Source organism: Pipistrellus hanaki (genome assembly GCF_964339955.1).
Source record: "Pipistrellus hanaki genome assembly, chromosome: 17".
NCBI lineage: Eukaryota > Metazoa > Chordata > Mammalia > Chiroptera > Vespertilionidae > Pipistrellus > Pipistrellus hanaki.
The window spans coordinates 9,665,215-9,682,450 of NC_140519.1; the positions used below are offsets into that span (position 1 = coordinate 9,665,215).

The 17,236-nt window shown below is 38.9% G+C and overlaps 1 protein-coding gene across 1 annotated transcript; it reads right to left on the bottom strand.

Moving 5' to 3' along the window:
- Positions 1-2: 2 nt before the first annotated feature.
- SQLE (squalene epoxidase) lies at positions 3-17,236 on the bottom strand. The gene is made up of 12 exons (XM_084864863.1): positions 16,993-17,236; positions 15,978-16,722; positions 12,846-13,098; positions 11,146-11,326; positions 10,056-10,152; positions 8,784-8,897; positions 8,524-8,695; positions 6,627-6,722; positions 4,755-4,897; positions 4,218-4,314; positions 1,230-1,317; positions 3-536 (listed from the first exon to the last, which is right to left on the bottom strand). The coding sequence occupies exons 2-12, from the start codon at positions 16,296-16,298 to the stop codon at positions 344-346; spliced, it is 1,755 nt and encodes a 584-aa protein (XP_084720989.1). The 5' UTR covers positions 16,299-16,722; positions 16,993-17,236; the 3' UTR covers positions 3-343.

Sequence of the window (17,236 nt, forward strand, 5' to 3'; positions counted from 1 at the left end):
AATGACCCAAGGGTTCATTCTTCATTTTATTTGTATGTCCCAGGATAACTCATTCCAAATACTGAATTCAAAAGAAAAACTGTTCTCAGTCTTAGCACTAATTTATGGTAACAATCATTTCTTTTGAACTATCTTATTTGACCCTTCATTTTAAATTGCAAATTAAAGTATATATTTACATGTTTATATACAAATAAATTCAAAAACAAATTAATTCCAGTCTTGGTCCCAAGAGTTTCCAAGAAGTGGTATAGTACTATGCTGCATAAATCCTCTTCTGAAAGTCACTTAGGACTTGGTGAGTTCCAAATATTCATTCACAAATGGTCCCTCTCTTTTAAGTTTAAAGAACCAAGTACTTCATTTCTGAGTAAATCAGAGGAAATATCACAGAACACGCTTTGTAAAGTACAGCACCACTACTGAAAATGGCTCGGGGTTTTGTAATCCAAGGTTCTGATTTAAAGCAAAAATATGTGGCATAGATGGCAACAGCAAAGAAGTGTCCAATTAAACTTAGAGGATTGGGAGAGAGCCTGTAATAGGAGAAAAACAAAACATAAATATTGGTAAGACACAAATCAAATTTACTAGAAAAGATTTCAATTATGTATATGAAAGCTAAACATTCTACATATAGAGGCCTTTATAAGCTTGTGCCTGCCTGCTACGTTTGATGGCAGGGATGAACTTTTAAAACATATTTTTACAAGAAACTACTTGGAATATACCTGTCAGAGAATTCAGTAACTGCTCTTAGTCTGGTTTACACGAGTCATATGTTTTGAATTGTTTTCTTTCAGTAACCTTGAGTATGGCTGATGGGAGTCTGACATTCAGATTATAGATGAGTAAGAAAAGACGACATCTACACTGTCAAAATTATCACCGAGTTTCTTGAGTCCCTGCACTTAAGTGGAATTAATTTTTAAATACAAATTTTTCAGTCATCCATGGCTCCCATCCATAAATCAATGTTGATTAGCCCACAGGTTAAAACAAGCTTCTATTTTAATCAAGGTTTTTAGCCTCATCTACCGACAACTTCTAATCAATGCTGTTTCCCCAAAGTAAAGCAAAGGCATAAATGTTGTCTTTTCTCATTTCTCTGGGAATCCTGATTTGCATACTAATGGATAATGAAATGTATAAGGAAGAAAAATTTGTAGTAATTCTTAACAATCCTAAGGAAATCTAAACTATGTTTCCTTTTTGCCAAAACAACTTACACAGAAAGCAGCCCAACAGGACCAGCAACACACTCTCCACCAAGTTTGAAATATAAAAAACAGGCTTTTCTTAGCTGATGTAGGGAATCTAAAATAAAATTTAAAAATTACTCTTAATTATTTATACATTTATGTTAGGGTGCTAATGACATATCAGAATAAAAATGTAACATAGCAAACCTATAATTATTTTTAAAAACTAGTCCTGAAATTTCAACCATCTATTTCTTTTACTTGCCACAATCAACATTATGAATATTGATATTCTTATGAATAAAACTCTGTTAATAACTTTACCAAAAATATAGGTCCCAAAAGTGAGAGTTGTTTAAAATATCTCCTTGATTATGTTATAAATTCAATGATGTAAAATATTCTGTAAACTCTTTTTGTTATAAAATCACAATTCTGGAAAACAAATACCTTGTCTGAGATGCCCAACCCATACCTTTGAGCAGTAAGTTATCAAGTTAAAAAAAATAGCTGTGAATAAAAAATGCCTTATATCTGATAACATTTTACACTTTCAAGGTAACTCGTTAAATCCTCACAACATAGTATAATCAATCCATAACCTATTTTTTTAAATATATTTTTATTGATTTTTGTACAAAGAGGAAGAGAGAGGGATAGAGAGTTAGAAACATTGATGGGAGAGAATCATTCACTGCACACCCCCTACTGGGGATGTGCCCGCAACCAAGGTACATGCCCTTGACCGGAATTGAACCCAGGACCTTTCAGTCCGCAGGCCAACGCTCTATTCACTGAGCCAAACCGGTTTCAGCCATAACCTATTTTGATAGTTTAGAATTAATGTTCTTTTCAGGTCTGCCTAGATTTTTTTCTTACCAATAAAACAGGATGCAATAGGTAAATCTACTTCAATAAGCCCTAGCCGGTTGGGCAGTGGATAGACTGTCAGCCTGCAGACCAAGAGGGTCCTGGATTCGGTTCTAGTCAGAGCTCATCTCAATTGCAGACACCTCCCCAGCCCAGGCCCTGGTCAGGGATTGTGCAGGAGGCAACCAATCGATGTACTTCTCTCACACTGATGTTTGTCTTTCCCTCTCTCCTCCACTCTCCCTTAAAAAATCAATGGAAAATATCCTTGAGTGAGGATTAACAAATTTTTACTTCAATAAGCTCTTCTCCAATCTTTCATAACTTTTTTTTTAATCACAGACTGACAGGTTCAAATTCATAATGTAAGAAACACAACAGCTTAGAAAAGCTTTAAGGAGCTACGGAGCTTAGAAAAACTCAAAACTGAGTTCTTTACTTTTTACTTGCCCAACCAGGCATTTAACTTCCTTCCCAGTTAGTGAGATTTGTTTGGCAAATCACCATCAATTTTTTTTTTCTTCTTTTAGCAAGAATAATGGTTATAGAGGCTACAGAAGGCATTTGTAGTGTATTATCCTTTGTAATCAGATCACCAAACCACAGATCACGAGAGGCCTTGGCCGGGTTATAGAAATAGTGTTGGGATCTGAAGGAATGGGATTTGAGTTATATTTACTCTCGAAAACCTGAAGGTCTAGTTTTGCTAACTGATTTGTACACTGCTGTGGTTGAGAGGCAGCGCTCTTGCCTTCTCTCCTTTTCTAGAACTGTTTCTGCCAAGTCATGTTTTCCTTACGATTGACCAGCACCTCTCTATTCGAATATGAAAACAAAAGCAGAAGATTTCAAATAAGCAAAAGGTGGATGCATTCTGCTACTTGTGCATTTAAAAAAAAAAATTTTTTTTAATTGATTTCAGAGAGGAAAGGAGAGGGAGAGAAAGAAAGAGAAACTTCAATGATGAGAATCACTAACTGGCTGACTCCCGACCACCCCCTACTGGAGATCAAACCTACAACCGGGGCATGTGCCCCAACTGAAAATAGAAACGCAATCTCCTGGCTCATAGGTCGACACTCAATCACTGAGCCACAGTGGCCAGGCTACTTGTGCATTTGACGACAAAAACAATTTTACCTGGAGCTCACATTCATTTCATAAAATTGTATTTGGGGGGAAAATGGAAATTAGTGTTTGAAAATAAAATGAACAACTACATTGCCTTTTAATTCATGACCATCAAGACTCTCCATCACAATCTTATCCATCTGGTAAGGGAATTAAAAATTACAGGGATCGGGTCTAAACCAGCAATTGCACATCCCTCTAGCAATCTACTTTGGCTTCTAACCGCACATCTGCCTGCCTGATTACCCTAATCACTCTGTGTGCCGGCCTGCTCGCCCCCAACTGACCCCTGCTGCCGGCCTACTCGCTGCCGGCCTGCTGGCCCCCCTGCCAGCCTGATCACCCCCAAATGCCCCCCCTCCCCGCCTCCAACTGTCCCTGCCGCCCCCCCATCCTGATCACCCACAACTGCCCTCCCCTCTTGGTCTCTAACAGCCTCTACCTGGGCCCTGCCACCATGGCTTTGTCCAGAAGAACATCCAGAAGGTCTCCCAGTCTAATTAGCATATTACCCTTTTATTAGTATATATAGAGGCCTGGTGCACGGATGTGGGCCAGCTGTGTTGCCCTGAAGGGTGTCCTGGATCAGAGTGGAGGTTCCCTTGAGCACTAAGTTATTAAGTTAAAAAAATAGCTTCCCGTGGAGCAGCCTAGGCCAGGGGCCTGTGGTGGTTTGCAGGCCGGCCATGCCCCCATGGGGTAAGGGTTCACGCTGGGGGGGCATGGCCAGCCTGGGTGAGGGGCTGATGGCTATTAGCAGGCAGATCAAGCACCCCAGTGGGAACCCTTACCCCACGGGGTGTGGCCAGCCTAGATGAGGAGCTGTTTTCAGGCTGGCCACACCCTCCAGTGATCCAGGCTCCCAGCCCCTTATTTTTATTTTTTTTCAGTACCTCCTTGAGTAGAGGGCAGGGCCAGCTGGAAGCAGGTATCTGGGATTTATCTCATGTTTTTCTATTCCTCTACTAAAAATCTACAATTCAATACTATTTATTTTTTAAAATCTGTACTTACCATCTGTTGCAGAAAATAATTCATAAAGAGCCTGAGCAAGGACATTCACAACAAAAGAATGAGACATTTTTCTTGACCAATAGAATGATTTTTTGGCCTAAAAAAGAAAAAGATCACTTATTATATGGTAAGAAAGGACACACAAAAAAAAGATCACTTATATGGTAAGGAAGAAATGTTTATAATCCCCTCAAATAGATATTTATCCTAAGGTCAACATAGAAGTAATTATGCCCTGTCAGTTACCAAAAAGTTTTCAGAGCAACAATGAGTTATGAAGCAAAGAATATCTCTGAAGCTAAATTTACAATCAGTATGAGCAAATCGGCATGTGCAATCAAGTGTTACCTAATCTTCAAATACAAAAACTGAGAGATTCTCTAAGACTCCCAGGTTGCCAGTCAGGTTCTATAAGCCCGTACAGGACTGCCTAAGAACCATCAAGCATCAGATCTCCCATCAACGCCCCATTCTTCTTAGGCCCCCCAAAGAAATCTATTTTGAGACATTTTGTGTCAGAATAATTTAATCTCTTACCTGGAAAATAGCTGCATCATCATAAAGATCAGGGATACCCTTTAGCAATTTCCTCCACAGTTTTATATCTTTAAAAGCAACACTCATTCCTCCTCCAGTAAGAGGATGCCTTATATTATATGCATCTCCCAAAAGAAGAACACCTATAAAGAGGTAATTTAAGTATAACATCATTCTGGAGCATCACTTGAGACCAAAATATAGATAGATAGATAGATAGATAGATAGATAGATAGATAGATAGATATAGATATGTTAATTTATAAATGTTATTGGTGAGAGTTAGTAAATAATAATATGAAAATAACAAGGGTACAGATCATGACTAAATTTGGTTGAGACAAAAAATTCAAGAGTTGATTCAATCAATAGCTATTGGATATATAATATGTGCTAGATACTGGGAATACAGTGAGAAAAAGACTATGAGCTCTGCCAAAACCGGTTTGGCTCAGTGGATAGAGCGTCGGCCTGCGGACTGAAGGGTCCCGGGTTCGATTCTGGTCAAGGGCATGTACGTTGGTTGCGGGCACATGCCCAGTGGGAGGTGTGCAGGAGGCAGCTGATGGATGTTTCTCTCTCATCAATGTTTCTAACTCTCTATCCCTCTCTCTTCCTCTCTGTAAAAAATCAATAAAATATATATATAAAAAAAAGACTATGATCTCTGTCCTCATGAAATCCACATGCAAATCTAATATTTAATCAAACAATGTCAAGACATTTATGAGGTTTCTTTCATGAAAAAAGAATCTACAGGTATCCAGGAATAAGAAACAAGTTTTCTAACAGGGAGGCAGGGGAGAGACAAGAGGTCATGGACATTTCACAGCAATATTTACTGCCAGCACACTACAGAGAAATGTCTGTACAATACGAAGGAAAGAGGGTAGGCCTAGAAAGATTATATCCAGCCACAGCATAGTTCAAGCTGAAAGGCATCAGGGTAGATAGTCTCAAAACCATCAGAAGTCAATTTAGGAGAATAAACTTTGATTGAATCTTATCTGAAAACTAGAAGCCCAGTGCACGAAATTCGTACATTTATTGGGGTGGAGGGTAGTGTCCCTCAGCCCAGCCTACACTCTCCAATCTGAGACCCTTTGGGGAATGTCCAGCTGCCAGTTTAGGCCCAATCCCACAGGAATCGAGCCCAAAGCAGCAGTCACAATCCAGGACTGCTGGCTCCTAACCACTCACCTGCCTGCCTTGCCTGCCTGATTGCCCCTAACCACTTTTGCCTGCTAGCCTGATCACCCCCTAACTGCTCCCCTACCAACCCAATTGCCCCAATTGCCCTCCCCTGCCAGCCTGATTTGCCCCCAATTACCCTCCCATGCCAGCCTAATCTGGCCTCCAACTGCCCTCTCCTACTGGACTGATGGCCTCCAACTGCCCTCCCCTGCCAACCTGGTCAGCCCCAACTGCCCTCCTCTGCGGGCCTGATCTCACTCCCAATTGCCCTTTCTTGCCAGTCTGATTGCCCCTAACTGCCTTTCCCTGCAACCCAGCACTGACTGCAGGATTAACTTCTGGTTGCTGAGCCTCCTGGTTGTTGCAAACCCAGGGTTTTTATATAATAGGATTAGGAAGCTCCATAATTTGCCTATAAATGCACCTCCTGACTGCTGCCTGACTCTGAGATTCCCAGTCCATTGTCAGAATTATGGGTAATTGTTTTATTAAATAATAACTGAAGCTATCATAAGCTAATTTTGGTATTAGTAATGTGTTAATTCATGGTAACCAATTCTCTGTCCCACATGTTATTCCCAGCAGCATAAATTTAACCATGTACAGTATATATCACTTGGAATACTGAATGTGAATATTTGGAATACCATTTATAAAATAAATCCAATAACATAATACCTCGTTTATTTACTGGTGATGGAGGAAGGAAGCTTGCTGGCATAGACCTCAAACGAGAATTCTGAGTGGCCTCTAAGAAGGGTTCTTTCAAGTGATCTGCAATAAATCCACCAAATAAACGGTTTATAGCATTTCAATTACCAATTATCACATTTTCTTATCAAGTACAAAGAAATACCTACTATATATCTGTTATGGTTATTATATATATTCCTTGTGGTAAATAAAAAGCTAATTATTTCCTTAATAAAAGTGTTTATTAAGCACTTAGTTATTCATGCTAAGGAATGACTAAGGAATCTAAGAGAAAATTAATGTAAAAAGAAATATAGCTAAATAAATAAAAAACTAGATGAACAGTGAAGCAAATTCATATGGCATGAGATATGGAGAAAACCACCTGCCTCTCCTCCAGATGTTAACTGACAGCTGCCATAATTAACAATTTATTGTCACCACCATATTCTGGGAATATCAGATGAAATATACTAACATTTCACAAACAGTAGAAGGCTATGTTTACTAGAAAAAGGGTTTTAGTAATTAAGTATAAAGGTATTTCAAGAATTCAGACCTTGGACTGCTAACCAGACTACTTTTAAAACTATTAAAATTTTGTCAATATTAATAATTACTCTGAAAACTATGCCTTATTGATATGAAAAATATATTGAAACTATTTTTTTTTAATATGGCGATTTTCTTATGTGCTAGTTTAAATACATAGTTCAGTTCCAGCGTATCTGATTGGCTGGATGCATTTTTCACATGCCAATCTTATCTCTGGGCTGTTTTATTTTATTTTTTTCAGTTTTTGATGATAGCAATTTAATATTTATACTTTATAAAATATAATATAGTATACAAGACTATTTGGAAAAATTAAAAATAGACAAAATCTAAAATGAAACAAAATCACTTAGCTCCATAGCCCACAAATAAACAAGACTATTATTGGTATATCTTTTATACATTTGTTCATAAATATGCAGCATTATTTAAAAGGATCATAAAAACAATCTAAAATGAATACTAAAAAAGAACAGTATTGAATGGTATGAAATAAAAAATTAAGCTTTCTGTCCTATTCTCTCATCTTTCTTTGTATATACAGATTTATACCATTTCTATTTTTATTCTTTTGATACCTATTTTTATGACTTCAATAGTTATTTCATAACTCCATTAGGGATTTATCAAAAAATACGCACTATGAAAGAATCTTAGCTCATATATACTAATACCCACCTCTCCTCTAATTTACAAATTTTAGTAAAAACATATTGGCTTTCATTTGCTTAATATTAATAGTTTTTCGTGATAAACAAGTATATTTTATTGATCCAATAACCTTAAACGTGTATATTTTGACTCCCTATTAGGTAATACACATAAATGTGCATCTCCAGGAAGCCTGCCTTTTTTTTCTCTACAAGTTGTGTTAATTTATCCAGGACAGAGTAAATGGTTTTGCAGACAACTCGAGGTGATTCCATCATTCATAGTCATCATACATTTGTATAGTTATTGCAATCAAGTCTTGCAGATGGGGCTACTATTTCACAACTCACACAAATATTCCATTTGGAATAGAATATATAAAATAGAAAAGATAGAATAGAATAGATAAAATAGAAAAATAGATAAAACTGGTAAATTATGTGCAATGTATTTTGCAACTGTAATAAATTGTTTTGTTCATATGTGTATTCTGGAATCTGAAAACCAATAAATATGGTAACTTTGTATATTTATTGCCTAGAATTGGAAATGTGAACTCCTATGTGACTAAATGGGCCTGTTTTAGACAGCTTTAGTGAGGACTGGAGATGAAGAGCCTTTTGTGAGATTTGCTTTCACACTTAGATTACAATGAAAGTGAAATCCTATTTCTTACCAGGTAGTTGTGGGTAAATTTTTTCAACCATGTATTCTCTTAAATTTCTTGGCAGTTCTCCTCGGACATCAACAAGTACTCGAGTTTCATTAGATGAAATCTGGTAGATGAGAACTGGGCTTGGATTAACTAGAAGAAGTTCTGCATGATTTGCTTTAAATTGTGGTGCATTCTAGAAAAAACAACATGAAATATTTTAATAATTTTCAAATTTCAAGTTGCTTTTATTTTTTGTACAATCATACCCCTACAGTAAGTACCTCCATAAGAAAGCCAACAAAATGAGATGAAACGGAAACTTTACTGGAGATCAGGTTTTTCCTAAACTTGGAAAATATTCCATCTGCGACAACAGTCAAAGGAGCATGGAGTTCCTACAACAAAGATAAAGAACATTCAGCTGACCAGTTAGAAATACACAGTAAAAGGACCATGCTTTTAAAATGTGCATGAATGGATTTAAATATGTTACCGGATAACATTACAGAGGATATCTGAAGGTAATACTAATGAGGAAGCTGTTATGTGGGCTTAAGTTAATGCATGCCCAATCTTTAGAGACACTTCCTGGAGTCCCTGAGGATCACCTTCCTCTAAAGCTCTATCATCCAAACCACCTGGGATTAAGCTGCACTTTGATAAACAATGAAGAAAATAACAAAGCAAGCATAGGCAATAGAACACTGAATCCCATTCATTACGAATTCCAAGGACTAGCCAATTATTTTTATTCTAGAATTTCATAATTTATATAGTACTTCAATCAGTGGCTAGGACTTGGAAGAAGTTTTGTACACATGGGTCTGTATGTGATTTATATTACCTGGCGTTCCCCCTCCTGAGAGTACAATTTCTGGGAGGGGGTGAGCCTATAGAGCAGCCCAGAAGAATCCACAGATTAGCCTTTTACTAGCCCCGTGGTCGGCAAACGGCAGCTTGAGAGCCACAGGCGGCTCTTTGGCACCTTGAGTGTGGCTCTTCCACAAAATACCACGGCCTGAGCGAGTCTATTTTAGAAAAGTGCCATTAGAAGAAGTTTTAGTTTAAAAAATGTGACTCTCAAAAGAAATTTCAATTGTTGTATTGTTATTTGGCTCTGTTGACTAATGAGTTTGCCGACCACTGTACTAGGCCAACAGGAGCAGATACTGGAAACTATTTTCTTTTGCTATTTCCTTAGATTCTCCTACTTTTGCCTTTCTCACTTAACAACTGTTTATCTTAGTCATTTCTTTTATGTTGAATCTTTCTTTCACCTTCCAGTTCCCCTCCGCTTCTCTGCTAGTGTATATTTCTCACTCAGTTTTTAATACTGTTAATATAGTGGCCTTTATTTGCAAAGTTGTTTGTATAACATTCTGAGGTACACTAAAGACAATGTGTTACAATCATAAATCCATCCATTGCCAGGGCTTAGAAAAAACTCAGTAAATTTGTTGAGTAACAATTTGCTGAGCCCACTTTTTTAGAGGAGGAGGAGAAAATGAAAGAGGAAAATACCTTAGGAGAAGCTAACACCTGATATATCTCACCTTGATGTCTCCGGTTTCTTTATCTTTGTACTGAACTCCAACCACAGCATCATCTTCTTCTAATAACTGTAGCACAACACCCTCAATAAACTTCGTACTAAAAGAAAATGAAGAAATATATTTTATAGTAGCTCACTTGGGCAATTTAAGTAAGGAAGCATAAACTCCTTATACCTTATCTCCAGTTTACCCATGTAAACTGGACATGCAAATGGGTGCACACACATGTATAAAGAAAAAGGTATGGAGTGACAAAAAAAGCAAAAACATCACTAGTGATTTTTAGAATTATGTGTGGTTTTTAATATCTAATTTTTAAAACCTGACTCTACATTACTAATGTAACATTTTTAAAAAGTAACATTAGATTTTTATCTCAATTTATTTACATGCAAATAAACTTAACATATCCCCAACCAATTCATACACAGATGAGAAAAATGAAGTTTATCCAGCAAATTATTCAGAGTGGTTAATTTTAGTCAGAGGATCATGGCTAATTTTTTTAAATCTTTATATTTTGGGATATTTTTCTACAATAAACATATTCTAGTTACATAGGTATGAAATTCTTTCAGTCTTAAAGATAAAATTACTTTAATAATTAAATTTATACCGATGACATGAGATTCTCATATTTTAAAAGTTCCTCAATTACAACGTTTAAAGTTAATAAATAAGAAAAGAAGCTAGTCCTGTCACACTAGGTCTTTGTAATGGTGAAACTGGGACTTTCCCTTGAAGACCTCTGTCCTGACTTAATAGGAAATGTTATAGTCACAAACCCTAACTCCCAATGGGCACATACGCACTGACTTCTTACAATAACTGTATCCTCTAAATTCCAACCACATAACAATCCCACAATTTATTTAGTCAATGGGAAATCTTCAACAGTTCCATGTCATTCCAAAAACAATTCTCTATATGATATTCTTAATAAAGGCACTGAAAAAATTTAACACTCTACTAACTTATGGTTCATTTTGGTGAAAGACCTATGATCTAGCCCATATCTGACCACTTACGAAAATTTATAAAATGGTATTTGTACTTCTTTAACATTATATATTTGAAGCCATAGTCTTACTTGGGCTCTGCCATAGCTGCCTTCCGGAGACTCATGATGAATCTCCCATGATGGAAAGCTCTTCCACTCTGCACTTGATTATCTTCTAGCAGAGGGTAAGGAATCTGAACATCTGATTTGCTTTCCCGATCATGGATTATGTAGCCATGTATAACCTGAGCATCAATATCTTCCACTGTATCTACAAAACAATTCCGTTAAAAAAAAAAAAATCAATTTTGTTAATATGCCCAGAGTTATGCTAGGCACAAATAGAACATGAGGGCATGGAAAGTTTCTGTCTTTAAAAAGGTAGGCATTCGCCGAAACCGGTTTGGCTCAGTGGATAGAGCGTCAGCCTGTGGAATGGAAGGTCCCGGGTTCGATTCTGGTCAAGGGCATGTACCTTGATTGCGGGCACATTCCAGTGGGGGTTGTGCAGGAGGCAGCTGATCAATGATTCTCTCTCATCGATATTTCTAACTCTCTATCCCTCTCTCTTCCTCTCTGTAAAAAATCAATAAAATATATTTATAAAAAAAAAAAAAAGTACGTAGGCATTCATGTAACTATTTCACAATTTTTAATGCTTCTGTAAGATGATACTCTTAACAAATATATAGTATCACAAAAAATTAATATTTATATATAAAACTTACACATTAAAATCCATAGGAAAAAATATTAAGACCCAATAACAATGGGTAGAAAGTAAACAGATGATTCACATTAAATAATATAGAAACATTGAACATATCAGAAAAAGGTTTAAACCTGATTTTTAAAAATTAAATTAAAACAAAATACCAAATCTATCAAAATTGCTGGTAAGATAAGAGAAAATTGATAAATTTATATATTATTGGTTATGGGATAAACTAATAACACTTTATACTTATGTGAAAAAGTGGACGTTAGCAAGTATATTAATATCATCACATAATATGTTTAAATACATTGAAATACAATGTTTAAAGTACATTAAAATAATTTCATTTCTGATTAAAGAAAAACTTTTATCACACTTCTATGCCAAGATCAAAATAGTTTTTTGATATACTTTTTAATTACACTTAAAGTGAGTAGACTATCTTTTTTAAATGAAAATAAAATAGAGCCCTGACCAGTTTGGCCCAGTAGATACAGCGTCAGCCTGAGGACTGAAGGGTCGCAGGTTCTATTCCAGTCAAGGGCATATTCCAGTAGGGGATGTGCAAGAGGCAGCTGATCAATGTTTCTCTTTCACTGATGTTTCTAACTCTCTATCCCTCTCCCTTCCTCTCTGTAAAAAATTAATGAAATATATTTTTTTTTAAAGAGAAGAAAATAGAATACCTTTTTATTAGGTATTAGGGTAGTCTAAAATCAACAGTGCTTCCTTATACCAGTGTTTCCCAACCTTCTCTCATGATGAGAATCACCTGGTGGAGTTGTTAAAACACAGATTCCTGAATCCCAACTAAGAAGTGCTAAACTAGAATTTTTGGGAACATATAGGTAAAATTGTATACTTAACTAGTGCTCTAACACAGATGTTATATACAGAGCACTAAGTTAGGTATGCAATTTTACCTATATGTTCTCTAAAATTCTAGTTTAGCACTTCTTAGTTGGGGTTCAGGAATCTGTGTTTTAACAACTCCACCAGATGATTCTCATCATGAGAGAAGGTTGGGAAACACTGCCTTATACCACAGAACTCAAAACCAACATGAACCTACCTTCAAGACCAAGGTCTTTAAGGACACCATAACCACCTGGCTGCAGAAATTCTCCAACTATCCTGTCAGGCTCTTGTAAATCTCTCTCAATTACTGTCACCTTCCTTCCATCTCTGGAGAGCACCGCTGCCAAAGCAGAGCCAAGGACACCAGATCCCACAATGATAACTTCCGGATCATTTTGAGAAGATATCGATGGAGAGGCAGCTGCTCCTATTAAGGTGGTTTCTGAAATATTGGTTCCTTTTTTGCACTGTTTAAAAAAAAAAAAAAAGTAAATTTTTTTTTTACTATCCTTAAATCATCATGTTGCTACTATACAGACACAATGGACTTTTGCAACTGGGCAAAGCTACCCCTATTACCAAACCAAATGAACCATTATGTCTTCAAATTCTGATCATATATAAAAACCAAAATACTAAAACATTGAAGAAATAAAAATGTATAACAACATCCCAATAACATTGAGTGTATATTCCTTTTAGAAAATGCTCTGATACAGATATATTTAGAATATCACACCAGGCGAAATATAAAAAAAATGTTTATAAGGGTCTTCAAAGGCTTATTATAGGGACAATTCTATCATTAATTACTCTATTTTTCAAACATAGTCTGAGCATCTGCCAAATGCAAGTCACATACAACTTCTAGTTTGACTTTATATTGCAAACTATTCAGCACCTTTTTCATATTGCCACTATTCACCTTTATTTTCTCCCTCTATGCTGTCATCTGAAAAATCTACCTCAATCTAAAATCACTTTTATGTAACAAATTGTCAGATTTTGCCTACTCATCTACTAATTGAGAATTATTTAACTCTACAAAATTCCAAAAAGAACAAAATAACTCATTGACCCTTGAAACTTGACCTGTTCACAATTTTAGTCTTTGACATATGAGAACATGTGTAATTTACCCCTTAATTTTAACTCATTTTCTAGGAGGACCTGGTCAGTAATGTTAATCAAGTTGGTTCTCCAATTTACTAATAAGGACAAACATTAAACCTATCACTAATTGGGCCGACAGTAAAAACTTTGAACTTAGAACATATGAAGATGAATAAGTCCTGTTTTGAGAGATTTATGCCCCCTGAGAATAACAGTGACTGTATGGGATTTTTGATGAAAAATTCAATGTTGTAATAAGTAATTTTTTCTTGAATCCATATTGGCAAATGGATTCACCAATATGGCATTTCATTTCAGGTAAAAGATTGCAAGGAACCATCTTTCTTGAGTTCTCTGACCTTAAGGATTAAAATAAGACTAATTGTCACTTTGATGTGTTTTTAATAAAAGAGACCTCAGGCAGAAAGGAAGGAAATAAACCCCCCCCAAAAAAAACCCAAAAACTTTAATTCTGATTGTAATATTCACCTAGCTTTTCTATATCTCCATAATGGACTGAGGCCTTGTCCATTCCACTTTTTATTATTTCTCTTAGGGAAATTAACTTCTGTCCTTTACCAAGAGAAGCCAAGACGACTCTTCCCATCAGTATAGCATTTCTTACTGGCCAGAATAATTGACTATATATAAATTATTGTTCTGAGAGCAAGAGCTCCTTTGTCATCTTATGCCATTTTTAATTAGTTTTTCTTGAGATTTTCCCGGTTACATATACACACACACACACACACACACACACACACAATCCTGGTGGAATGGAACACTGGAGGAAGTCAGAACCCGGTCAGGAGAAGCAGCACTAAAGGGAACCTAGTACTTTATAAAAAGCAAAGAGCCTGAGGCATTCACAGAGTGGAACCACTGTAGACTGCAGCTAACCCAAGATTTGTCTACACAGCATGATGTGACTCCAATCCTTCAAGGACCCTGAGGACCTTATCTCAGAAAACAATACCCAAGATTTCAACCTGAGAATCAAAGTTTCCCCCTCCCTCCTCTCCCATTCCTCCAGCCTGCACCCACCAACCCACTACTCAAAAGGCTCCCAACAGATGCATCCTACCTTTAGACTAACATTAATAACTATTATTACACAGTTAGGGACCAAGTATTAAATCATTTAATTCCCTAACTACTAGTAAGGCTGCTGTTGTCCCCATCTAACCTAACACAAGAGACAACAGTCTTACAGAAACTAAGCCATTTGCCAAAGGTCTCACAGCCTTAAGTAGCAGAACAAAACTTCTAAACCAAGTCCCTGCCTTCTGTAGGCTTGCTGACCTCTACTGCGGATGTAAAACTAATGCAGATCCAGAACCCTGACTCTGCGGGCCTCTGTCCACCTCACCTGGTCTACCACTACAGTCTCTGACCAGAAATCCTGGCTTCCATTCCTGTCTCCCTACAATCTAGTCCTCACACAGCAATTAATTGAAATGCTCTTTTTTAAAAGTAAGTCAAACAGTTACTCCCAAGCTTAAAATCCTCCAGTGCTCTTGGGAAGAAGTCCAACACCAATGGCCAATAGGCCTAAGTGTTCTGGCTTAACAACTATCATCTCCACCATTGTCTTCCTCCGCTGCTTTCGCAAGGATCATAACTTCACGGGTATCTGAAGCCCAGTCTTTGGTTTGGAAACAGCTGTAATGTGGACATTGCTCACCAATGCACCTGATGGCCTCAAGGCCCCAGTCATGTGGAAAGAGGAGGGCATTCTGCCGTGGGTGCAGAATGCTGAGCACTGACTTGTCTTCTGCCCAGCCAGCTGTCACTTCTGGGCAGTTGGTGAACTTACCTGCAGCAGGTGTCCTTCTTCCAGGTACAAATACCATCCTCACCCGAGGATTTAAATAAAACATTCTTTTTTCCAATCACAGAAAGTGATTCTGTCCTTCTTCAAAATGAAATTCCAACCTTCCATGTCAAATCCATAATCAAATCGATATTCATAATCAAATCAACATTCATAACAAAATAATTCCAGTGAGTCTTGGCTCGACCAATACTAAATGAAATAAATGTTTCTAAGAGTGCCAAGGAGCAGCCAAAAGCTTTTTTAAACAAAAGAAAAACAAACATGAGCATTCATACCTGGGCGTTCATATCTAAGCTGCTATCTTTCGCCCTTTAGAGAAAATGGACATTTGAGTGACCCCAATCCTGATTTTAAAATAAGACACTCATTCATTGGACCGCCTTGAATTCAACCTACCTTCCTGGCCCCGAGCTGCTCTGTATTTTCCGCCCCGGGCGGGGATTTGGCCCAGAAGAAGCCGACGAGAGGCAGGGCGGCCAGGACGTCGGAGAAGACGGCGAGCTGGGCGCCCCGGTGCTGGTGCTGGTGCTGATGCTGGTGCTGGTGCTGGCGCCGCGGGGGCGCCCCGCCGCGGGAGCGGCAGCGGTAGGACAGCACCAGGCCCAGCGACAGGAACACCAGCACGCACAGCAGCAGCTCCTTGTTGGCCACGGTGACCAAGTCCCCGCATTTCTTGTAGAAATACGTGAAGGTGGCGAGGCCGAGGAAAGCCCACATGGTGCAAAAGGCCCCTTTGGTGGCACCGGTCGACGTTGGGATCCTTTTCTGTCCTTTGTAAGGATTTGGATGATTCGAGATTCTCCCCAAAATGTGTTCCCAAAAGGAGCACCGGGAAGCGGACCAACTTCAAGGTACACCGTCCTCACAGGATCACCATTCAAATCAGATTAATTTAGAAAAAAAAAAAATCCTAGAGTGAGTATAAAAGGATCTGGACGGGGAAGGTGGGACGTAGCAGGATCTCAAACCCGCCTGCTCCAACGGCCGCCGGGTCAGACGCTCTGCTCTCGGGGGCCATCCATGTACCATTCCTCCTTTCCTTTGTGAGATGGGTTTCCCTGAGGGTGGCTGAGGAGGACGGTTTTAATCCTGAGGTTGGCTCATCGTGCTGTGAAACGCTCTCCCAACGGCAGCAGGTGCTCTAGGAGAAAAAGATGGAGGGAAAAAACAAATATATTGGCGCCGAGAAAAAGGCGTCCTCGCCTCTTCCGCCGGCGAGGGCGGGGCGAGCGCGGAGTCGGGGTCCTCGACCCGCCCCTCCCCTCCCCTCCCCTCCCCTCCCCCGGGCGACCCTCCCCCGGGGTGGTGCCCGCACGGCCCGCGGCCGAGGGGAGCCTGCGGGCAGGGCCGCCCCCCACAGGCGGATTCGGGCTCCGGGCCGCGGCGCCCGGGAAAGGGGCGCGGCCCCTACCTGGACACTTTCTTCTTGGCAGCGGCGCCGATCCTCCGAACCTTCCAGGCCGCCACCTCGTGTCTCCGCGAGTGAATACAGGTCGCCAGGCGGCGGCGGCGACTCCCTACGGCGTCCCCTCCAGCATCCCCCGCGCGGCGCGAACGCCGTCACCAGAGCAACCGCCGCGCGCCCCGCGCCTGTGGCCGAGCCCGGCGCACCCGGCGGCCCGAGATCCCGACCCACGCGAGGGACCAGGGGGCGG

What these genes read in the sequence shown, in the direction of transcription:
- SQLE (XM_084864863.1), bottom strand. Translation starts at nt 16,298, where the DNA reads ATGTGGGCTTTCCTCGGCCTCGCCACCTTCACGTATTTCTACAAGAAA. An exon ending in TAAAGACCTTGGTCTTGAAG is followed by an intron (nt 11,327 to 12,845) that starts GTAGGTTCATGT and finishes ATTGTTTTGTAG; the next exon opens with ATACAGTGGAAGATATTGAT. An exon ending in AAGAAACCGGAGACATCAAG is followed by an intron (nt 8,898 to 10,055) that starts GTGAGATATATC and finishes TCTTTGTTGTAG; the next exon opens with GAACTCCATGCTCCTTTGAC.